The sequence below is a fragment of the Bos mutus genome, chromosome 9 (genome assembly GCF_027580195.1).
Source record: "Bos mutus isolate GX-2022 chromosome 9, NWIPB_WYAK_1.1, whole genome shotgun sequence".
Taxonomy (NCBI): Eukaryota; Metazoa; Chordata; class Mammalia; order Artiodactyla; family Bovidae; genus Bos; species Bos mutus.
In genome coordinates, this window is record NC_091625.1 from 81122403 (window position 1) to 81148081 (window position 25679).

A 25679-nucleotide genomic window follows, 5' to 3' on the forward strand; every position below is an offset into this window, starting at 1 on the left:
GTCCAGAGCATTTCTGCTGGAGGATAAGAGGGATCTCCCCTGAGTACTCATTCGCCTCAGCAGCTCCCAGCAATTGTCTGGAGACCAGTGGAGAATGCAGGTGGCTCTATGCAGGTGTCTATTGTGGAGGGAGATGTTTTTGTTTTCCTGGAACCCTCTGGAAGACCAGAAAAATAGCTTTCAAAGACATTTCATTGCTTCCATTGCTCCAGATCAGAAATAATCCACTTCTATCATTTATTCCCCTCCAAACCTTTTCATAGCTCCTTTCTAGTTGCATGGGGCTTCCCCCGTGGCTCATCTGTAAAGAATCTGCCTGTAGTGCAAGAGATACAAGAGATGTGGGTTCGATCCCTGGGTTGGGAAGATCGGCAAACCTGAGATGCCTGATGTGCTTGTAGTGTTCAGAGAAGGAAAAAGCGATGCCAGTGTGGTGTGTGTGGATGAGTAGCTTCTTAAAAACGGATAATTTTCACCACTCATGCTGTGTGGAAATAGGAAGTTCTTTTTTGGTGGGGGTTGGGGAGTGCCATGAGGCATATGGGATCCTAGTTCCCCAACCAGGGATCGAACGCACACCACCTGCATTTGAAGTATTGGACTGCCAGGAAAGTCTCAGTAGGAAGTTCTTCAAAGATAAGTTCATCTCTAAATGATTCCAACTGTTTTCTTTTTTCAGTGATTTATCTTTAATGATTGTCTTTTTACGTTATTTAAAATTACATAGTAAGCAGCAAGTGTTTATTCACCTGAAAAATTTGTCAACAATGCATGTACCATTCTTCTGAGTGTTAATCACCCTTTCTGGTGGCTTTGATATTTTCTCAGTTTCAAACTTTAGTGTCTGTTAGATTATCTTTCAAAATATTTGGAATTCTACAGGAAAGCGCTGTTGGAAACAATTTCCCCTGTGTGAAAAATCTAAAGACCTGCTAAAATAAATCATAGCCTAGATAGGCCAGGCTTTGTAAATTATTGCCAAACGTTTGTGCATGACTTAGTTATTCATTTTGTAAATATTTATCAAGTACCTTCTGTGGCTTATGTTCAGGGTGGGGGTATCATGGGACTCCTAATATAGCAGGGAAGACTAGTCCTTTTTTTCTTTTTTTCATGTACTTACTCTTCAAAGAGGCAATCTTTTTTCCCCTACTCACTTGATAAGAACAGTAGTTAAGAATAATTTTGTGGCTTCCGGGAAGTCTGTGAGTGGCAACTAGCTACTTCTGAAGCTCAGTTATGGGCTTTTTTCATCATTCTAGTACACGTTCAACAATCCTTCTGGCCAGTATTGAAAATCTTAATAAAAATAATATCAGAAAAGGACTTTGGAATCAGCTGGTTGGCTTGATGGTGCCCTAATTGGATTCAGAGGCTTTCTGTGTAGGGTTATATCCAAGTCCTGCTGGTACAGCTCGTTCTCTGGAATGCTTGCTTAACACACATGTCATTTTCAAGAAGGAAACCGAAATAGAACATCTTGTAATTGGGATAGCTTTAGTGACTATATTGGAGAAAAAAAAAATCAACTTTGAAGGCATCATTACTGTAATATTATTTTTTCAAAACACAGCTAATGGAATTCTGTCTTTCTTGTCTCTGTCTCTGTAGTTAGAGAATTAGGTGTTGTTCAAACTAAGGAATGTTAATCCTTTGCTTTTCAGTGACTTTTCAGTGGTCTCCTGCTTAATTGATACAGGGTGTTTCTACTTTTTAAGTAGTGTTATGAAACTGGGCTAAATCTCTGTACCCCTCAAACAATTTTATCCTGAATTTTAACTCAGAACTGGGAGACCATTTCATGCTATGCCTGTCCCAAGAGCCAGTGCTGCCCTGCCTCACTGGGAGCCCCTCAGCCGCCTCACCCCCTGTGCTCTCACTACCTGCTGTATTTCTGCTCTGGAGTGGATGTTGCCAGGATAATGTCAGCTCCCATCAGAGACCATAAATAAGCCTCCCAAGGGCAGAGATCCAGTCCATTTTGCTCACTCAAAGCCCCAGTGCATTACCTTGTCTCAAGAAATTAATTACGGATGGATGACTCCATTACACAGGAAGCAGAGTTTCCTACATCCTCATCTCTTTGTGGACTTCTCCTTCCTCTTCTTTCTTGTTTGGTCAGAAACCCACCTCTCCTTGGCAGCTCTCCCCTGGTGGAAGAGGCTCGGTGGCCCTTCACCCCTCGCTATTGACCTTCTATCCACTCCTGATCGCCCACCACTCCTGCCTGTTTTGCTTCCAGTATTGCGTGGAAGAGGAGTTAAGCTGCCCTCCTCCAGGGAATCTTCCCATCCCAGATATCAAATCCTGGTCTCCCACATTGCAGGTGGATTCTTTACCATCTGAGCCACCAGGAAAACTGCTACCTCCTTAATGTAATCATCCTCTAAGAGGTCAACTTTGCTTTTGAAAGTTATTTCTCATTTGAAATACGTGCCATCCTGCTGAGCTTCTCTTCCCACGTCTTTGCTGCTGTAATTTCCTGACTTTCTGGTGACTTCCTGATATTCACCATGTGAGGTTCGGGCTCTGCCCCTCCACCCACGCCTTGCCCTTATCCTGCAGGCGTTCAGTTCTCAAATTCTAGTGTATTCTCTCTCATATCTTCACTTTCTCTCTCCCACCAGGCTTTCTTCTTAGCCCATAAATACGCTAGAGCAGCCCCCCTGCCAACCCACCAATATACACATACACACTGTGTGAATTTCAAACAAATAAATAAACTTTTTGCTTTACCTGATGACTCTCGGTACAAAAGCAGTCCAAGGGCCTTGGAAGTTAACAAAACATTTGCTTACTTCTCTGGAAGTTTTCATATAGAGCAGCATAAGTATCAATCATTTCTCCATTTGTGTTTGCCTGCTTTAACAGACTGGCATCCCAGGAGATACTTGATTCTCAATTGAGAGTTGAGATAGAAGAGGTGGTGTTTTCTGTTTAAACTGGAACAGTAACTTGTGGGTTGCCAGTTTTAAAGAATGATTCCTGATAATTGAGCATGTTACATTATGTAGTCAGATATTTGCCACCAGACACTGGGCTGCTATGCAAAGGGCCTTGTAATTCTACCAGTTTCCGGTGATTTGAGTGAATCAAAAATTTTAAGTAGCAACACATAGCTCAATACCCCTAATAATGTTATGAAAGAATATGATAACAGGTTTAAAAAAAAAATGGTTTCATGGTTTTCTAGCTGGTTTCCTAATATGAGAGATTTGAATTCTCACGTGTAATCCCTGAAAAATAGAAAAAACAAAAGCCATTGGGTTTTAGCTCCAATTTAGTTAGATACCTTTCCTAGTAAAAGCTGTGTGGGTGTACTTAGTCGCTCAGTCGTGTCTGTGCTTAGTCATGTCTGACTCTTTGTGACCCCTTGGACTGTAGCCCACCAGGCTCTTCTGTCCATGGGGATTCTCCAGACAAGAGTACTGGAGGACTGCTATACCCTCCTCCAGGGGATCTTCCCAACCCAGGGATCAAACCCAGGTCTCCTGCATAGCAGGCGGATTCTTTACCATCTGAGCCACCAGGGAAGTTACTGTCTCCTTCATGTAATCATCCTCTAAGAGGTCAACTTAACTCTGCTTTTATTTGGAAAAACCACCCCTAATAACTTCTTTAACTTCAACTCTGTTTTCTTGCTAATGTCTAGTACTGTTAAATGTCTTTTTCTTTTTAACATAGATCAGTTTCTGTAATAGAGAAGGCAATAGCAACCCACTCCAGTACTCTTGCCTGGAGAATCCCATGGAGTGGGGAGCCTGGTAGGCTACAGTCCATGGGGTTGCTAAGGGTCGGACATGACTGAGCGACTTCACTTTCACTTTTCACTTTCATGCATTGGAGAAGGAAATGGCAACCCACTCCAGTGTTCTTGCCTGGAGAATCCCAGGGACGGGGGAGCCTGGTGGGCTGCCGTCTACAGGGTCGCACAGAGTCGGACACGACTGAAGCGACTTAGCAGCAGCAGCAGTACTGTATTTCCTCACATCTTCCCTTGAATGTTCAGGGTGCTTGAACTCAAGCCACAAACCTTTTCTCTAAGCCTTCATCTCTTTACATCCCACCTCATCCTCGGAGAGGTTTCAGACCCTGGAGTTGCCTGTGTCTTTTCCAGGCAGCTCCTTGGCCTCCTTACTTCTTCCTTCTCAATGTCTGTTGGAGGCATTCATCATTTCTAGTCCTTTTTCTCTGCTCCAGTCCAAGTTCAGATGCCTGGGTTGTTACAGTCACCTCTTTTAACTGAATGATAGGGATATAAAGCTGAGTGCATTGGGGACTCTTTATGACTAATTGACATAAATTCTCCCAGCTTTCTGCCTTCCATTGTATAAGCCTACAGCTTGTGTCTCCTAGTGTCCTGGGTTCCCTTGTGTAAGGTTTCATTTCTGCCTTGGGGGGATAGTCCAGAATTTTACACGTGGCCATCCATCTCTTCACAGAACTTGGTGTGACTCCCAGGGGACTGTTGGACTGCAGAGAGGGTTAGTCACAGTATAAGTAGACTCTTATGGATCTTTTGACCCAAAGCTGAAACTCCAGTACTTTGGCCACCTCATGCGAAGAGTTGACTCATTGGAAAAGACTCTGATGCTGGGAGGGATTGGGGGCAGGAGGAGAAGGGGACGACAGAGGATGAGATGGCTGGATGGCATCACTGATCGATGGACGTGAGTCTGGGTGAACTCCGGGAGTTGGTGATGGACAGGGAGGCCTGGCGTGCTACAATTCATGGGATCGAAAAGAGTCAGACACGACGGAGCGACTGAACTGAACTGATCCAAAGCTACTAGTCCAGATTTAATGTGTTATTTTAATAATATTTCTATTACATTCATCCTTTACTGGGAAGTTTTTCATAATTTTGTTTGGGGCAAAGTGGATCCAAAATCATTACATTTAAAAAATTTTAATTGTCTTTAGCATATTTTTTATTTTTAACATTTTTTTAAAGACTTTTTTATGTGGACCATTTTTTTAAAAAGTCTTCATTGAATTTGTTATAATACTGTTTCTGTTTTATGTTTTGATTATTTGGCTGCAAGTCACGTGGCATCTTAGCTCCCTGACCAGTGATTGAACCCGCACCCTCTGCATTGGAAGGCGAAGTGTTAACCTCTGGACTGCCAGGGACGTCTTTGTATTATTTATTTATTTATTTTTATTTTTGGCCACACCACTGGAAATGTAGGGTCTTTGACCAGGGATCACACCTGTGTCCCCTGCAGTGGAAGTGCAGAGTCTTAACTGCTGGACCACCAGGGAAGTCCCAGATATTGTTAGATTTTATTTTACAGTTTATTTTGTAATTTATATCTAAGGTCTTCCAGCTTCTCTCCTAAAGTTTCCTCCCCAGGCACAAGCTCAGCATAAAGGAAAGAATCACCATCTTCACTTAGAGGTGAGATTCTCTCTTACTTGGCAGTTTGCCCACTGGAGGTGTGTCAAACCTTTCCACAAACACACCCACCACACACCATGGCCTGCTGTCCAGCCCGGTCTCTGAGGGCTGATGTAGGCGATGACTCAGGAAGGGAAGGAAGGTAGGAAGTGGGTTTGTTCCTTTCTCTTTCTCTGTAGCACACGTCTCGCTGTTCCTAAACACAGCCATCCTAACTCCTTCTAGAACCCTTTGCTTGCAGCAGTAATAGTGATATATGAAACTCATGATGCTTTTGTTTATATTAAAGTTGATTTCCCTTTTGCCAGGTGACCTTTTTCCTGTTCAGTTAGAATTTCTTCGAACCCTAAGTACAAGTGACATTATTTAATCTATTAAATGTCCTGAAGCGAGTCTAGGGTCTGTGGTTCACATCAGTGCGCCAGGATGTCACACAGCTGCACAAACACGCCCCTTCTGCAGCCCTTCGGCCCTCAAGTTTAAACTCTGAAATTCTCTCTCAGTGTTTGCGAGACAGATGGAAGTCTTTAGTCGCTTTTCCCTTTGGGGGTTTAAAAATAATGGCTGCCTCTGTTAGAAAAACAAGTCCAAAAATTGATGGTATCAGATTTCTAAAATTAATGCTGTGTTAAATAAGGATTCTGTGCAATCAAAGGACCGTAGTTATTATAAGCGAAGAGGACGCACTGCCTGCAGCCCACGTGAACTTAGCTGTGATGACAGTGGGCATCGTTTCAGAGACTAGAACAGTATCTGCCCTGTCTCGTTAGATTACCAAAGAAGCAGTTGGGCCTAGACTTGAATTATTATTCATCAGGCTTTATGTCTTGCCTTCTCTTAAAATATAGCTGTATTCCCACCCACAAGCCCCTGGCCCATATTGTGCAAGGGACACTCAGGAGGTAGACCATCTGGAGTTTAAATCTCTCTGACGGGCTCTGTGACCTTGGGTAAACTGCTCGGTCTCTCTGGACTTCAACTTCCTCATTTATAAAACGGAAATACTAATAGCACCTTACTTTATAGGGTTGTGATGACAACAAGGCAATAATCATGAAGCACTTGGAACAGGTCTAAAGGTGACATAAAAGTATATCAATTTTATTGAGCCTAGAGACCCTTTAACTGAATCTGATAATCTCAGCAATGAAATATTGGGGTCTTTGCTCAAGGTCACAGGGCCAGTTAAGTAGCAGAGCTGAGTCTGGGACTCAGTTCTCTTTTCAGATTACAGTGAGCCATCCCAACTGGATGCTCAAAATTCCGAACATTAACTGAGATTTATTGCCTATCCTGATTATGTGATGTCTTCTTTGCTTTTTGCTCTATGAACAGAGTCTTACTGCTCGTCTAGAGGTACTAGGGTGTGCTGCTGGTTCACCATGAGTTTAGCTATCGTATTCCAACGAGGACAGCAGGGAGAATGGGAGAAAAGCCCCCAGTCAGGAATCAGACGACGTAGACTATGTATCTGTGACTAGTTAATGATTTGGAAAGCCACTAACCTTCTTGGATCTCAGTGTGCCCATATGCTAAGCTACTGCTAAGTTGCTTCAGTCGTGTCTGACTCTGTGCGACCCCATAGACAGAAGCCCACCAGGTTCCCCCGTCCCTGGGATTCTCCAGGCAAGAACACTTGAGTGGGTTGCCATTTCTTTCTCCAATGCATGAAAGTGAAAAGTGAAAGGGAAGTCACTCAGTTGTGTCCGACTCTTAGCGACCCCATGGACTACAGCCTACCAGGCTCCTCCATCCATGGGATTTTCCAGGCAAGAGTACTGGAGTGGGGTGCCATCGCCTTCTCCGAGTGTCCCCATATATAGGCCTTTAATATACTCAAGATAGTGTAGGACTCCTGTAATAACACAGTCGATCCTTTAATGGATAATGTTATACTCAGTGTTTCTCTGAGCTGCGCTGCTCAGACTACTGCTGCTATCAGATGCAGAATGAGACTAAAAAGCTGTCATTATTTACAGAAAATAAACTGCTTCTCCATCCCTAAGCTTGTTGAGGTGAGCTTCTAATTTAGCATGGCTTCAGGGCAACCTGAAAAGATGGTAGAACGGTCTACTAGTTTTCTCACAAATCTAGGAAGGGAAAGGAGTTATTATTTATGTTTTCCAGATAAAGAAAGTGGAAACGATATCCTTTCTTAAAAGAAGAGCTGTGAAAAAACTCATCATGTTTAAGTACTCTCCCATCTGAGGTCTTGCTGAGATAGGTGGCATACTTTTCATTTTGTACCCGGGTAGCTCTGCTTTGAAATGCTTATGTATTTAGATGAGCCTCTCAGGCGCAATGCTCAGTGAAAGGCACGTACAACAAAGAGTAGGTTGTATAATTCTGAGAAGTTAAAGTTCTAGAACAGGTGAAACTAGTGGCGATGGAAGTCAAAACAGTGGTTATTTGGAGATGTGAATGAATATTTCTTGGTCTCTAAAATCACTGCAGATGGTGACTGCAGCCATGAAACTAAAAGACGCTTGCTTCTTGGAAGAAAAGCTATGACACACCTAGACAGTGTATTAAAAAGCAGAGACTTTGTCTACAAAGGTCCATATAGTTAAAGCTATAGTTTTTCTTATAGTCGTGTATGGATGTGAGAGTTGGACCATAAAGAAGGCTGAACACCAAAGAATTGATGCTTTTGACTCTTGAGAGTCCCTTGGACTGCAAGGAGATCAAACCAGTTAATCCTAAAAGAAATCAATCCTGAATAACCATTGGAAGGACTGATGCTGAAGCTGAAGCTCTAATACTGTGGCCACCTGATGTGAAGAGCTGACTCACTGGAAAAGACCCTGATGCTGGGAAAGATTGAAGGCGGGAGGAGAAGGGGACGACAGAGGATGAGATGGTTGGATGACATTACTGACTCAATGGACATGAGTTTGAGCAAACCCCGGGAATACTGAAGGACAGGGAGGACTGGCGTGCTGCAGTCCATGGGGTCGCAAAGAGTCGGACACGACTGAGCAACTGAACAACAACAACATGGATGGAGAGGATGGTATTGATTGGGAAGGCACACAAAGAAATTTTCTAAGCCTGGAAATGACCTAGACCTTGATCTGGATGGTGCTCTCATGTACCAGATCATTTACTTGCTGTGTGCATATTATTTCTCAAACATTATTTTGAAAAATCTTCATAGTATTCATTTCAATGACAGTGGAAAAACTGATTTAATCCCAAACCTATTTAGATAACTATAGTGACAGTGAAATGGAAATTGTCAACTTGGGAGGCAAATGATAGCCTAGTACATAATTAAATAACTAGTAAATAAGTATTAGTCTTCCTCCAGAGGGGCCAAAACTCTTCTATTTAACTATTATTGGAATGTTTTTCACATTCTTTTCTTACTTGTCTGCATTCTGTTCTTTTACTCTTGTTGGATTTAAAAAGATGGTAGCTAAACATTAAAAAAAATTTTTTTAGCCATGATTATTACCTTAATGCTGATTATTTTTAAAGGAACAATCAGCAGATGAAAAGCAATTTTCTTCTGTATCAACTAAGATCTAACTGATAAAATTCAGATTTTTAATCTAGTTTACATACACTAATATCTAGAAAATACAAAAATTCTCTAGTTTCTTTTTAAAAATTTCACATTTAACCATTCCACTTGTTTGAGGATAGGACTTTATAAATTTGCTTTGTTTTTTCCCCATAAATATGTGTCTGATGAGCTCAGGACTGGGATAATGAGAACATTTTTCTTGGCATTACTTAAAAAGGTCAGCCATCCTTGAATTTTCACTTTTAGGACATTTCTCTTCCTTGATTTCCCCTTCAAAGGCTACTCTCTTGGCAGTCCCGGTTCAAGTTCCCTGTGTGTTTATGTTCAGTTGCTTAGTAATGTCTGACTGACTGCAATCCCAGGGACTGTAGCCTGCCGGTCTCCTCTGTCCATGGGATTTTTCAGGCAAGAATGCTAGAATGATCTTCTCTAAGGGATCTTCCCAACCTAGGAATTGAACCCACGCCTCCTGAGTCACCTGCATTAGCAGGTGAATAAGTCTCCCGCTCCCTGTGAAATCGCCCCAAACCGCGCCAGCCAGACGTCTGCTTTTGTCTTTATTCTAGCACCTTCTCAGTTGGCTGGTGTCACTGACCACTGATCACTCCTGCTTCCCGAACTTTACTGTGAAGTCCTGTAAGGGGGAGAATCCTATCTTACTCTCCATCACTGCCCTGACCTTTACAGGGTGAATCAAAGCACCAAGTTGGTTGGACTTTCCTGACTTCCCAGTGAATAAAACTTCACACTTCCTCTGCAGGGGAGACGGGTTTGATCCCTGGTCCAGGAAATAAGACCCTGCATGTTACAGGGTGTGGCCAAAAAGGAAAAAGAAAAAAAGCACTGAGTTAAAGGAGACCTTGCAGTACAGTGGTTAAGAGGGCCACCTCTGGAGGCAGGCAGACGTCACTTCTCACCCAAGATCTCTCCTAGAAAGATACCTATTTTATTTATTTTTGGCCATGTCATGCAGCCTGTGGGATCTTAGTTCCTTGATCAGGTATTGAACCTGTGGCCCCTATATTAGAAGTGCAGAGTCTTAACCACTAGACCACCAAGGAAGTCCTGGAAGATACCTATTTATTCATAATCTAGTTATGTATTTAGTCAATAGATACTTATTTAATCTTACTCTGTCTGAATGTAAACACACACACAAGTTACCACTTACTGAGTTAGATGCTTAGTCTTTGTGTTATAGTTTTCTTGTCTCAGAAATGGGACTGATGAATGGTACTTATCTGAGAGCTATTGTAAGCATTGGCATGAGCTAATGAATGCAGGTAAAGTACTCAACAATGCTTGGCTCATAGTAAATACTCAATAAATACTAATGATTATTAATTCTGCTCTTAATAAAGTGCTTGTGAATTTCCACTTTCAGGAGAGCATGAAACCCAGGATGAGTCAGTGACTAGTTCATTGTTGTTTCTGCTCACCAAACCTTTCACACCAGTGTGAGCTCTGGGATTTCTGTTCCTGAATTATACTACTCTTCTCCCATACCCATGAATTCAGGGGAAAAAATGGATGAGCTGGAAAAGGTATCCTCCATGATCCTAAAATAAACTTCAGTCTTTTAAGTTTACTTTTGATTCCCTAGGAGAAGTTTATTGTTGAAAATAATTGAACTTCAGTGCTTTAAAAATAAAGTACAGGTAACTTTAAACATTTATTCCTTGATTTGTCATTCTGTGTAGGCAGGTCATGCTACTAACCCAGCACGTGTGCATGAGAATTGCCACTGTGTGGTTCCACAGTAACTGGGATTGGTAATTACCGGGCCCATGGTCTACTCTTTTGTAGGATGTTAGATGCCACTTACCTCATTAGGATCCATCAGGTAATACAAAGTGTTGAGACAGCAATTTGATGACCTGTAAATATTCTCTTAGTGCTAAAATACTGGGAGTTGAAAATATTAATAAAAGGAGATTTTGGAGAAAAAAATGAGCAAGTCTAAAACATATTATATTATTGATACTTTCTAAAACCCTCAGCAGAAATCTTTACTGTCGGTAAATTGACAGCGCCCCGCAAGGTCTCTCTGCAGCTGAAATGCTGTCCGCTAGGAATCTCCTCTAGGTCTTATCTTCTCCATGCTAACTACTCCACAGTTTTGAAAATGAAGCTTTTATTTTAGAATAGTTTCAAATGTACAGAAAAGCTGCAGAGACAGTACAGAGTTCTCATATACCTCCAGCTTAGTTTCTCTTACTGTTCATCTCTTAAATGTGTAGAATACATGTATTACAACCAAGGAAAGGGTTTTGGTGCAGTATTGTTAACTAGACTCCACAGTTTGTTAGGATTTCACTAGTTTTCCCCTAAGGTTGTTTTGTTATTGTTATCGTTCCGGTCTTGCTTGAAGGATACCACTTTACATTCATTCATTATGTCTCCGTAGCCTTCCCTGGTCTGGGACAATTTCTTAGGCTTCCCTTGTTTTTAATGACCTGAGGTGTATTTATTGGTCAGGTATTTTGTAAATGACCCTCACTTTGGCTTATCTAATGTTTTTCTTATGGGTTACAGTAGGGTTATAGTATTTTTTTTCTTTTTTAAATTATGAAGGTATGATAACATACTTACAGGAGACTTGGAAAATACAGAACAAGATTATGTATAGTTCTACTATATGTTGCAATTATTTTTTAAGTAGATATATTAAGATTTTAGTTGGAGTTTCAATATAAAAATCTCAAAAATTAATAGAAGTAATATACAAAGAAATAGAAGGGCAATATAGTAGACCTGAAGAGTGCTGTGAACCAATTCAACATAATTAAGATTTATACAGTTGTCACACAACAGTAGGGTACATATTCTATTCAAGTTTCCATGGACTGTGAGCTCAGAGACACTGGAACATATCCAAGGACATAAAACAAGGTGCAAAAATTTTATGATCTTAAAGGTATACAGTGGGGTTCTAGGTTTCGAGATCTGATTCTCTTCCATCATATCAAGGGTCCATGCTCTCAACATGACTTAGCAGTGATCAAGTCAACATCCGTCACTTGGCTGAAGCAGTGTCTGTCACTTTCTTCACTGTAAGTGCCTCCTTTTCCCCACCTTTCCATACTGAAGTCTTTCAAAGGAAGTCACCATGTAAAACCCACACATTTCAGGAGTGGGAAGTTAAGACCCACCTTCTTGAGAGTGGAGCTTTATATAAATTAGTTGCCATTCTTCCATACAGGTGTTATATCCCATACTTATTTATTTATTCACTGTTCATCAGTTTGGATGATAATCTAAAACTGCACTATTGCCCGGATTGTTCTGTCTTTGGCCTGTGGAACTCTCTGTTGGCTCCTGTGTGACTTTGACATTCTCTCATGAGAATGTGTTTTGAGCACTTGTTTCCTTTCTGAAAAGGAAGATGCTCCAGTCTCATCTAGTATTTTCCTTGCCCCAGCCCTGGAAGCAGCCATTTCTGGAAAGAGGTCTGATTCCTTTTATTGGAGCATGCTGTTAGAAACCAAAGGCTGAGTGCTCACTGGGGTGTCATTGCTTCTAGCCCCCAAAATGAATGGGAAAATACAAGTATGTATACCAAGCCATGTATATACATATACTTATAATCTATCTATCTATCTATATCTTTCCTCTCTCCCTCCCTTTCTCTCTCTATTCAAAACAGGAGTTCATACTGATATCTCCGACTCTAATCCAGTCCACATCAATCATTCTGGCTTCCCCCTTTGCTTATCTGTAACCTCCATTTCCAAGAAAGAGAAATTTGGCTCCTAACATCTATTATCCAATGTTTCATCCTGTTTACAAGTATACCAGTTTCAGGATTTAACTCCTAACCCCATGTGATACCACACATTTTTTTCTTCTGTTCCTTTTCACTTTCCTTCCACCGGTTATTCATCCTTCCCCCCAAAAGGAAGAGACTTGATCCAACCCAAACGTCGGTGCTGATTAGCAAGAGAGTAAGGATCTTGTTTTGTGGGCTTCCCAGGTGGCTCAGTGGTAAAGAAGCCGCCTGCCGACGCAGGAGACACAGGCTGGATCCCTGGTCCAGAAAGATCCCCTAGAGAAGGGAACGGCAAGCCACTCCAGTATTCTTGCTTGGGAAATCCCATGGCCAGAGGAGCCTGGCAGGCTATAGTCCATGGGGTCCCAAGAGTCATATATGACTTATGCCTAAACAACCGCAACAAGAAGGATCTCCTTTAGATGACTGAAGACAAGGAGAGCCACCAGCTTTCCTAGAAACTGTTAGTCAGTTTCATCAGCAACGGCTCATAGCGCCAGTTCCCTCCGACCTTATTGTCTACTTGGTTCTGTGCCCAGAATTGCATGTATGCTGCTGTCTGACAGCATATTTTTTAAGTCACTTTCGTGAGAGAGAGGCCTCACGGAAGGGTAGGAAATAGAGTTAAATGTTCCCCAAGTGCTGCCCTAATGTTTCTTTGCTGTATGCTCCGTAGCTTTTAAAGAGGAAGGTGGCAGAATTATAGTGGAAATGTAAAAAAGACTGTAATAGAAATAAAAATAAATATATTTATATATGGTGATAATACTATGTAAGCATAATAATTTACAAAGGGACGAAGAGGATAGCCTAGAAGCCATATTTTAAGGAAATAAACGTTGGTTTCTTGTTTTCTTACTTCCTTTAGGTTCTTGATTTTTAAATGTCAAATATTTTTGTACAGTGCCCTTTTAATAGGTATATTCTTTGATACAGTCAAATCACTATGAGTAGTATTGTAAGTGTGTACTTAGTACAACAGAGAATTATCAGCATTTTTCTTAAAATCACATATGATTTCTCTTTGTTTTTGTTATTATTTGGCTTCAAAAATGTATTCTCATTAACCTTCAGATATGTAAGGATTTCAGGGGACAGTTGAGGCCATCTTCACCACTTGTTTTCTCATAGAGTGGCTATCACTTTCTTTAGAATCGGTCCCCAGGAATTTCTTTTATTGAGGTTCTTTTCTAAGTGTTCTTTCACCTATGAAATTTGTGAGGTGGAATGCTCTGCCACACTTGTCTCACTTCCTCAATGACTGAAATAATTGTGTGGAGAAAAATCAGAGATGAGTATCTGGAATATCAGAGAACTATCAAGTATTATAAAAAGTACGACACACTCTCATATTAAATAGTTTCATTTTTCTAAGAATCCTTGTCATTCCGTTCTCAAATATCAAAGAAAAGATTCTCCCAAGTCTAGAATTTAATGTGTATGATAATTATCTAGCTTCATTTATTTTTTGCTTCTGTGATCACATTAGCACTGGGATTGCCTAATTGATAAATTTCTGTTTAAATGAAAGAGAAAACCTTCATGTATTTTCTGGATCTTACTGGCTGGTGTGGGCAAGTTCTGTTAGGAATGGACTGACTTTGGTGGGAAGATAGACTGAGGTGTGTCATTTGAATTGTCTACATTCAAAGAGCTAATGACTGGTTTTAAAGATATTTAAATAATATTTAAATTATTTTATGATGTTGATTTTCATTGTGAAAAAGGAAAACCTGATGAATGTTAGGTCCCTCTTCATAACACGTAAGTCAGTCAAAATTAACATTTAAGACAGGAAATTCAGACTTCCATCTGGGGTTTACCTGGAGATTTGTTTTTATCTGTGGGTAAATGCCAAACTCACTAGACTTGTAAAAACAATTTTAGAAAGTTTCAAGTCAACTTTAATGGTACACTGGCCCAAAAGAAAAATAGTAGAATGATCAGTGGTCCTGGCAGTATCGTAGGTGTTTGGGGAAAAGAAGGGAGTCAAGTTTCTGTTCATATGACTCCAAAGCAGGTGACAGTCCCCTTCGTGTTCGTAACTGAAGAGAAATACCGTGGCGGTGTGGCCACCTATGCCAGTATATGTTCCTAATTGTAAGTGTGGTTTACTGTCATTGCCCGATAATTACAAAATTATGGGTAGATTCTTGCAGTCAGGAAAAAGATATGTGTGTGTGAACTGTGCCGCGGTCACTGGCCCAGGACACTGCCCTGGCACTTTCCAGGGCAGAGATAAAGACTAAAACTGTAATTGCAAAATGAAGAAAGGTATGGCAGTTAATGTCTCATGTAGCTATGAATTTAAGACCTTCATTTTTCATTTTTCAGCTACCTCATTCAGTCTCCCTATCTGTCACATTCTGTCACCTAAGGAATTATTTAATTTTTGTTTTCATTTGGTTTTCTTTTCAGGAGAAAAAAAAATAGATTATTCCTTAGTGGTTCAGATCAAAAGCAGAATTTTGATGGCGTGTCAGGGTTGTAGGTTTAGAGAAAACGAGAACTAAATGTGTGTCTGTAGCCACAGAGGTGAGTTGGAGATGGTAGCTTTAGTTCCCATGTTTGTAGTAGCCCTTTTATATTTCACAACATTTAAGTTGTTTCAAAACTGAATCTTCAGCATAAAGTCTCCATGAAGAAGAAATATACACTCAGTTTTTCCCTGGTTTTGCTCCTAGTTTAAGGAAAGCAGTTGGACAGGAGTGGAAGTGATTTTCCCTGGTTTTGTTCCTAGTTTAAGGAAAGCAGTTGGACAGAAGTGAAAGTGAAGTAAATAAGGATTTTACTTTTAAACTCTGACTTAGCTTTACGATTAGTCTGACCCATCTCTCTCCCTGCCTGCTGCACTGTGGCCAGCATGGGATCATTTACAAAAGACTCAGTCACTGCAGTTCTTGCGTTTCTGCCTGGGATTAGAGTCGACGTTCCGAGTGGGAAGAATGGGATTTATCATTCTTGTTTGGAAGGAGAACTCCTAAGGATTTACGTGTTGGTGTGTACTGATTATCTCTTCTCACTTAGTTTAAGATTTTCCTGGTTTGTGGTATGTCAGGTGATTTTTGATTGAAGCTTCAACACTTTTGTGTTAGATTAGACTGTAACTCTTTATTGAAACCCTTTAACTGGCTTTGTTTGACACTTCTCCAGGCAAGGAGGCAAAGGGGACTGCCTCACTACTGCAGTTCAGCCCCTCATTCTTTCTTGGTATCTCGTGGCAGAAACGGGGAGAGGGGTCTTTGTTACTCTGGGCATAGTTTGATTTCCAGATCCCCACGTGGTCTCTAGTGACACCGTAGTGGACGGAGGTTGTCTCGTTCCTCTGGGCAGTGGTTTGGTGTGATCCCAGTTTGGGGAGGGAGGGAGAAGAAGACATGCCTCGTGACTGGGTGTGGGTGGAAGTCCAGGCTCCGGTGTGGTCTCCACTGACACTGTAGACGGTGCTTCGTTATAGCTGGCACGCAGGAAGGTTCCGGCTCTCTACTTGGTCCTATCTGACACCACTCTCTGAGGGGCGTTGGGCTTCTCATTAGAGCTTTGTGAGGACAGACGTCTGATCTCCCCACTCAGCCTTTGTTGGCTTGGGTGGTCGTAGTTTCTTCTGTGGTGTTTGTCTGGAGTTGGAGCAGTTCTCGTCTAAAAGTTCTCTGTTTTGTGAGCCTGTCCCTTTTGGCTCGTTTGACTAGAGGGAGCAGGCTGTTTGTTGAGGCTTTATTGGTCTGTGCTTGTTGGTGTTTTCAGGTTGGTGACCACTTCAGCTGCAAGTCAGGAATACATGAGACTAAAAGAAAACACAGGGATCTTACCTCCGTGCTGTTTCTTAGGTCTTGAGGTCCCAAGCTGGTCTACTTTGTTTTCAGCTCATTTGTCTATTCATGGTTTGTTTGTTTGTTTGTTTTTGGCCACCCCACACAGCATACAGGATATTAGTTTCCTGACCAGGAATCGAACCCCCTGCAGTGGAAGCATGGAGTCTTAACCGCTGGACTGCCAGGGAAAGTCCCTCATGTTTGTTTTATATATAGCATCCAGGGTATCTTTTAGTTGTATTTAGCAGGAGAAATAGTAAAAAGTAAGTCTATTCCATTTCCTAGAAGCAGAGATTCTTGCCATTCAATTTTTGTTTTATTTACCCTAGTATTTCCTAATATTTTATTTAGGAAGTTTTGAAGATGGGAGAATTATACAACTAATCACCACACATCCACCACCTAGATTCAACACTTAGCTACATTTTACTATATTATATATTTATCCATCTCCATTCTATCCATCAGTTTATTTATTTATTTTATTTTATTTTTAAACTTTACATAATTGTATTAGTTTTGCCAAATATCAAAATGAATCCGCCACAGGTATACATGTGTTCCCCATCCTGAACCCTCCTCCCTCCTGCCTCCCCACACCATCCCTCTGGGTCGTCCCAGTGCACTAGCCCCAAGCATCCAGTATCGTGCATCGAACCTGGACTGGCATCTCATTTCATACATGATATTTTACATGTTTCAATGCCATTCTCCCAAATCTTCCCACCCTCTCCCTCTCCCACAGAGTCCATAAGACTGTTCCATACATCAGTGTCTCTTTTGCTGTCTCGTACACAGGGTTATTGTTGCCATCTTTCTAAATTCCATATATATGCGTTATTATACTGTATTGGTGTTTTTCCTTCTGGCTTACTTCACTTTGTATAATAGGCTCCAGTTTCATCCACCTCATTACAACTGATTCAAATGTTTTCTTTTTAATGGCTGAGTAATACTCCATTGTGTATATGTACCATAGCTTTCTTATCCATTCATCTGCTGATGGACATCTAGGTTGCTTCCATGTCCTGGCTATTATAAACAGTGCTGCGATGAACATTGGGGTACACGTGTCTCTTTCCCTTCTGGTTTCCTCAGTGTGTATGCCCAGCAGTGGGATTGCTGGATCATAAAGCAGTTCTATTTCCAGTTTTTTAAGGAATCTCCACACTGTTCTCCATAGTGGCTGTACTAGTTTGCATTCCCACCAACAGTGTAAGAGGGTTGCCTTTTCTCCACACCCTCTCCAGGATTTATTATTTGTAGACTTTTGGATCGCAGCCATTCTGACTGGTGTGAAATGGTACCTCATAGTGGTTTTGAAATGCATTTCTCTGATAATGAGTGATGTTGAGCATCTTTTCATGTGTTTGTTAGCCATCTGTATGTCTTCTTTGGAGAAATGTCTATTTAGTTCTTTGGCCCATTTTTTGATTGGGTCATTTATTTTTCTGGAGGTGAGCTGTAGGAGTTGCTTGTATATTTTTGAGATTAGTTGTTTGTCAGTTGCTTCATTTGCTATTATTTTCTCCCATTCTGAAGGCTGTCTTTTCACCTTGCTAATAGTTTCCTTTGATGTGCAGAAGCTTTTAAGGTTAATTAGGTCCCATTTGTTTATTTTTGCTTTTATTTCCAATATTCTGGGAGGTAGGTCATAGAGGATCCTGCTGTGATGTATGTCAGAGAGTGTTTTGCCTATGTTCTCCTCTAGGAGTTTTATAGTTTCTGGTCTTACCTTTAGATCTTTAATCCATTTTGAGTTTATTTTTGTGTATGGTGTTAGAAAGTGGTCTAGTTTCATTCTTTTACAAGTGGTTGACCAGTTTTCCCAGCACCACTTGTTAAAGAGATTGTCTTTAATCCATTGTATATTCTTGCCTCCTTTGTCAAAAATAAGGTGTCCATATGTGCGTGGATTTATCTCTGGGCTTTCTATTTTATTCCATTGATCTATATTTCTGTCTTTGTGCCAGTACCATACTGTCTTGATAACTGTGGCTTTGTAGTAGAGCCTGAAGTCAGGTAGGTTGCTTCCTCCAGTTCCATTCTTCTTTCTCAAGATCGCTTTGGCTATTCGAGGTTATTTGATGAACATCAGTACACTTCATCGCTATCAGCATGCATGCCATTAATTGGACTTTACTATTTGTGGTTTTTTAAAGGTAGATTTTACATAAAGTGAAATACACAATATCATAAATACCGTTTGATGGGTTTTGCATGCACGCACACAAAGTCGCTTCAGTCATGCCTGACTCTGCAACCCAGTGAACTGTGGCCCTCAAGGCTCCTTTGTCCATGGGATTCTCCAGGCAAGAATCCTGGAGTGGGTTGCCGTGCCCTCCTCCAGGGGATCTTCCCAACCCAGAGATCGAACCCACTTCTCCTGCATTGGCAGGTGGGTTCCTGACCACTGGCCACCTGGGAAACACGTGTTTTGTATAGTCCATCCTTTACTGAGATAATTTCTAGGACCCCAGGAAGATGCCTCAGATCTTTTCTCAGTTGATTCCTACCTCCATCTCACTCCAGGAAACAACATCTGTTCTGATTGTTTTCTTCTTTCTTTGCTCCAAAATTCATTTTGCCTTTTTAAAAAACTTCATAGAAATAAAACCACGCAGCACATATTCTTTTGTGTGTCACTTTTTTTCTTTTTTTCAGCACAGTGTTTCTGAGATGCATTCATGTTGTAGGTACCAATAGCTCCTTTTAAAGAAATGGCTAAGTGCTATTTCATTGCATGAAAAATACCATCATTTATTCATTCTGAGTTGCTTCCAGATTTTTGTCACTGAAATTTGATTGTTGGGGGTAATATAAATTATCACCATCTTCTTTCAGTTATAAATGTAGTACAAGGCAGTGTAAAGTTCAGGGCCTTTCTTCCGGTTGACGAAAAGACTGAGGCACATAAAAATGCATTCTATTACCTAAAACATCCATCTTTCTCACATATTTCTTGTCATTTGTAATAGCTATCAATTTATTTGAAGCTAAATTTTTTTTTGGTAATAGAAGCAAAAGAGTTTTGGTGTGGTAAAATTTTAAATTTAGCTTCTCGGCATTAAATTTTATTTTGTGAAGAAAAAAAGCGTGGTTTCAGCTACACCATGACTGTCATATTCATTACTGAAAATGCCAAATTAGTCTCTGGAGGAACATCCTGTTTCACTTACACTACTCTGCTGCTGCTGTTGCTAAGTCGCTTCAGTCGTGTCCGACTCTGTGTGACCTCATAGACGGCAGCCCACCAGGCTCCCCTGTCCCTGGGATTCTCCAGGCAAGAACACTGGAGTGGGTTGCCATTTCCTTCTCCAATGCGTGAAAGTGAAGCGCTCAGTCGTGTCCGACTCCTAGCGATCCCATGGACCGCAGCCCACCAGGCTCCTCCGTCTGTGGGACTTTCCAGGCAATACTCTACTTCTGCACAAAAATATAGATGTGGTTGTTACAGATGGATTCAGCTGTGTTTTGCAGACCCTTATTTATCTGGCCTTAACTTTTATGTAAGTCTTTTGCTTCTTTTATGTTACCTCAAAATGCGTATCTAAGGGACTATAATTTCTGAGTGATTGATTTATTGATTGATGTTAGAGGAGAACTCTACCAGCAGGGAAATGGGGCAAAATAAACTTTATGTGAAATTCCAGTTAAAGTGGGTATGCTTACTTTGAACAATGCAGGAAGAAATAGATGATGTTGTTTCAAACTTTCATTACAGCTTTTCTCTGACTTGACTTTTCTTTCTACAGTTGATGGACTGGACAAAGCTTCTATAGCAAACTCAGATGGCCCAACAGCAGGCTCCCAAACACCTCCCTTCAAGAGAAAGGGGAAACTCTCCACCATTGGTAAAATTTTTAAACCTTGGAAATGGAGGAAAAAGAAGACGAGTGACAAATTTAGAGAAACATCAGCAGGTATGAATATCATAACTTTATTAAAGGATAAATTGTTACATTTTCCAACAGGTAAAAGATTGTATTTTGCAGATTTTTTTTTTCTGGGAAAAAAATTAATCTGTATTTGAAATGAAATTATTTCGTTTAAGGGTGATACAACTTAAGGTTCTGATTTGTCTTCTTTTTCTATTCACTTTGGCTTTTTAACATAATCTTGTTTTAAATACGTACTTGTAAATTCATATAAAAATTAATGTATAGGGAGAGGAAGACGAAATGGAAAATTAGAAGTGGAAATATTATTTGTCAGTATTATAGCTGCAAGTATCCATTTACATATATATACACTCTATTATCTCTGTCTGCTTAGTTCCATTAGCATGATCCTATTTGTTAATTAAGAATTTTTGAAATGTCTTTCAAATGTACTTGTTCTGTGGGCAAAATTTAAATGTCTGTATGAAAAAGAAATGTTGCTATATTTATTAATTTTAAATTTCTATCATGTCCTTAGGACAAATAAATGGTGTGTGTCCTGGAGGACACATAGTGTGAAAACACAGGTGTGAAAACTTTTTATTGTTACTTTATTTTGTGGATTTGTTAAGCCTTAACAATTATATTATTTAGTACCTTTCATATGGACTCATGGATGAAGTTGGCTTTAAATCTCAGGCCAGAATTAAGCTTGATTTAAACAAGTGTACAATGTCAGTGGTATTGTTTAAGGTAGAAAGACATTTTATCTCTTGGTGTAAGTTCAGCTTTTTCCATGTTTGTTATCTAAAATAACCCCTTCATCAAAAATTCCTCACTGTCCCAGAATCTAGTATCGTCCATGGATTACAGAGCATGTCTTACCAGTCTGTGCAGAGATAAGAGCTGGCCTTTAGTTCTAGAGTTGTGAAATAAAATGGAAAACACCACCAATAGCACAAGGGTATAAGACAGAGACACCAGGGCTTCCTAAAGAAAATTGTCTCTGCTGCATCTACAGCTGTGTCATTTCTTTGAGCATTTCATATTTAAAAAGTAGTAATGATACGTCCGTCTATTCAAGGCTGTGGTTTTTCCTGTGGTCATGTATGGATGTGAGAGTTGGACTATGAAGAAAGCTGAGTGCCAAAGAATTGATGCTTTTGAACTGTGGTGTTGGAGAAGACTCTTGAGAGTCCCTTGGACTGCAAGGAGATCCAACCAGTCCATTCTAAAGGAGATCAGTCCTGGGTGTTCTTTGGAAGGAATGATGCTAAAGCTGAAACTCCAGTACTTTGGCTACCTCATGTGAAGAGTTGACTCATTGGAAAAGACTTTGATGCTGAGAGGGATTGGGGACAGGAGGAAAAGGGGACGACAGAGGATGAGATGGCTGGATGGCATCACCAACTCAATGGACGTGAGTTTGAGTGAACTCCGGGAGTTGGTGATGGACAGGGAGGCCTGGCGTGCTGCAATTCACGGGGTCACAAAGAGTCGGACGCGACTGAGCGACTGAACTGAACTGAATGATACTATTTCTGGTATTTGTTTTAAAATAATCCTGGAGGGGAGGGGAGGATAGATGAAAGACGATCAGCCATAAGTTGGTAATTATTTAAGCTGGGTGATAGGTGTATGGAGTTTATTATTCTCCTATCTCTATTTGTGGGTATTGGAAAGTTTCTGTAAGAGAAAGACAGGCAAAGAAAAAAGACTTGTCTTAGGGGCAATAATGATAGCTTGCTTATTGAATTCTCTTCAGCTCCTGATTGGCTTCTTGGGTTAGGAGCAGTGGGAAGTGATGCACTGAGCCTGGTGCTAAGGCAGGATTTCTGGATTCTAGTTGAGTCCTTGCCACCAAGATGCCATGTAACCTTGAACAAGTTAGATCAGAGTTGAATGAGTTGAATGCTAATGTGCTTTCAGTCCCAGATTCTGTTGTGGGGCCTTGACTCCTTCGAACTCCTGTCTGGGCATCTTGTTCTGCCTTGTTCTTCAGTTGTAGATGGAATTACACTGGCCTTCTTAAGTAATCCCTCTCAAGTTTTCCTAAGCATTGGGGGAATCTGGCTTTTCAAGTTACCATGGAAACCCAAGATGGAAGTAAGGCTCTGGACAGTAGCAGTAAAAAGACATTGAAAAGAGGTGATGGACATCTCTTCAGTTGTCTCTCTTACCCTTTTCCTGAATCTCATCTGCTAACTTCTCTCCCTAAAGCAGAAACAGTTACAAAGGACTGCCCTTCATCTTTTTTGTCACCTCTTTTTATTTATTTTAATAGTAGGGAGGCTGTAACATTTCTACCAACCCAGAATATTTAAGAAAAGTCAATTTAAACAGCACTAAGTGTTACTTTATATTATCCCATATTTATTGAAGATACCCTATCCATCTTTGTATTGTTTCCTTTTCAGATTCACACAAGATTTTATATAAGTTGAGCACCAAGAAGTTGTTTATGAATATGCTATTTCTAGATCCTAAGACTACTGAATTACATTAAAAACCCGAGAAAGTTATTAGATACCTCACTGGGTTGTTTTTTGTATTTGCATAAAATTGTGACATAACAGAGTGAAAACAAGCCAAGTAGATGTATTAATAATTCATTGTGAATTTTTCTGCTGCATTTACTCACATCATTTCTTTTTAAACCCATATTATTACTGATATTTGGCTCGAATTTCCTAAGATGTTATCAAGTGGCCCAAGAATTTTGCTGTCACCTTATATATAAACATATGTATATATACATATGTTTATTTTAAGGCTTCAATTTCTGCTGAGCTTTATGGAATGTATTAGTAAAGCCTAAAATAAAGGGTGGAACAAAATGGTGTAACATGTTTTTTTCACATTGAGGGAAGATGTCACATTTAGAGGAAGACTGATGCATTTGGAAATAATAAGAGAAAGGTGTTCTCTTCTCTCATACATTGTCTCAAGCGGTGAAATCTAGGGGTCTGGATATGACCGAGGCCATCTGCAGTCAAAGATCACCTTACGCAAGATCTACAATATTTGGGGATATGAAAGAAGATTAATTTCTTCCAAGAAAAGTAACTCTTCTTTGTTTTGCTTTCTTCTAAACTCTTGGCTTTAGAGTCATAAGAATGTGAACCTCACTGTCTTCCTTTACACAGTGATTATTACCACTTTTCCTAGTCTGGATGTCTGTTGTAGGAATTTTCTAAAATTAATTTTTATTGGAGTACAGTTGCTTTACAATGTTGCATTGGTTTCTGCTGTGCAGCAAAGCTTTGTGTGTATATATATCAGTCATACATATACATATTTCCTCTCTTTCTTTGGATTTCCTTCCCATTTAGGTTGCCACAGAGCGTTGAGTAGAGCTCCCTGTGCTATACAGTAGGTTCTCATTAGTTATCAGTATTATACATAGTAGTGTATACATGTCAATCTCATATGGTGTATATATCCCAATCTCAAATTCATCCTACCTCCCTTCCCTTCTTAGTAGCGTTATGCTTGTTATCCACATCTATGTCTCATTTCTGCTTTGCAAATAAGTTCATCTGTACCATTTTTATGGATTCCACAAAAAAGTGGTATTACACAATATTTGCTTTTCTCTTTCTGACTTGCTTCACCCTGTATGATAGTGTCTAGGTCCATCCATGTCTCTGCAAAGGCACAATTTTGTTGCTTTTTATGGCAGAGTAATATTCCATTGCCTATATGTACCACACCTTCTTTATCCATTCCTCTATTGATGGGTGGAATTTTAATTGGTGGTAGGTAAGATGCAACACTGATTTATTAATTCCATGGTAATAAATGTCATTGTTCTCACACGTTTATGGCAGTGGAAATTAAGAAAGGTCCTGTCTTCTGCCTGCTTGATCGTCCTTGAGTCAGATTAGATTTGGAAGGTTGTCTTGTCCTCTTAAGGCAGGCTGGGCCTATGCCCTGACTTCAAGTTCTCCGGGCTTGTTTTATAGCAGAAATTTACTTGTGTCTTCAGTTCTCTTTGGAACCATCTGTAGGCGGTTGGGTTTTATGGAAGAATAGTCTTTGTCTATTTACTCTCCCTCAGTGATTCTTTCCTTCACTTTTCATCTCCTGAGTGAAAGGACCCTTCTTGGGTCCCACCTAAGCTCTGTCCCTTCCCTATCTTTACAACTCGCAGTCTCATTCACACTTTTCCCCTACATAATCATTTCTTCCCCTTTTTGGGGGAGGGGGGTAGGTAGTGGTAGCTGAGGTTCCTCCCTGCTTTTGTCTCCCCAAAGCTGACAATACAAACAAGCCCCCTATCTAAACATGGCTGTTCCTCTTCTGCATGGCTCTTTATGACCAAGACCAAACGTCTTGAAAATCGAGCCTTTTTCTCTGCTTCTGCTTCTTCCACAATATCGCTTTCCATCTGCCGTCTGCCCCTGCACCCAGCACTTATCCATCCAAGCCTCCCAATCCTGACATTCAGTGTTACTCTCATTTTCATCCACCTCATTCTCCACCACTTGTGCCTTTACCGGTGTGCCTTTCTTCTTTTACAGAACAGCTCTTACTGACTTTCAAAAGATGCCTTTATTTTGGTTGTCTTTGACTTTTCTTTCTCTTTTGTCCCCTCTCTTCCCCTTCCCATTTCCCCTAAACCCATGGGAGAGGTTTGGTACTTGTCTCAGCCCTTCTCTTTCTGTGAATGTACCCTTCCTCACCCTACTCTCTTCTCAGTGTGCACATCTCTCAAACCCAGGTTCCAACACAGGCCCAGGCACAGTGACCCAAGTACCTGATGGGCAGCAGTGCCTGAGAACCACGTGTTAACTCACAATCCACTCATGTGGTCTGTATGGTTCTATCCATACATTGAAAAGATGGTACATGCCAGGCCTCAATTAATTTCCTTCCGGATGTCAATTTTTTAATTAAAAGAAAATCAGATATTTTTGTGAGACTTTTCTTTTAAGAAACATGCATCAGATTTTGCTTTCACACAGTCAGGGGAGACATTCAGTTAAGTTGGACTGTAAGATTGCAGAGTTAGACTGAGAAGTTTTTACAGTGAGATATTTTGATGTCTGAGAGCAGTGCTGTGACTATCTGCTGTATGCCCTGTGGTTTAGAAGAGAGGGTCTGTGGACCTCTGGCCACATTCAATTCTTCCTCAAACTTCTGAGTGATGGGGCAGGTGCCTGGAGTAGTAACCATCTAATTCCATTCCTCCCTAAAGGTATCGCAAGATTTGAATAGAGTCGGGTCTGCACGCGGGGCAGGGCGGCTGCTCCAACGGGCTGCTGGCAGGGGCTCCTGGGCTCGC

The 25679-nt window shown here is 40.6% G+C and overlaps 1 protein-coding gene across 4 annotated transcripts in view; it reads left to right on the top strand.

Moving 5' to 3' along the window:
• The window catches only part of PHACTR2 (phosphatase and actin regulator 2), a 222528-nt gene that overhangs the window by 98843 nt on the left and 98006 nt on the right, over positions 1-25679 (top strand). For all 4 annotated transcript variants that reach the window (XM_070376795.1, XM_070376793.1, XM_070376796.1 and 1 more), the window contains exon 2: positions 20267-20434. In XM_070376795.1, coding sequence (XP_070232896.1) covers positions 20267-20434 — 168 coding nt within the window. The remainder of the gene's footprint in view (positions 1-20266; positions 20435-25679) is intronic.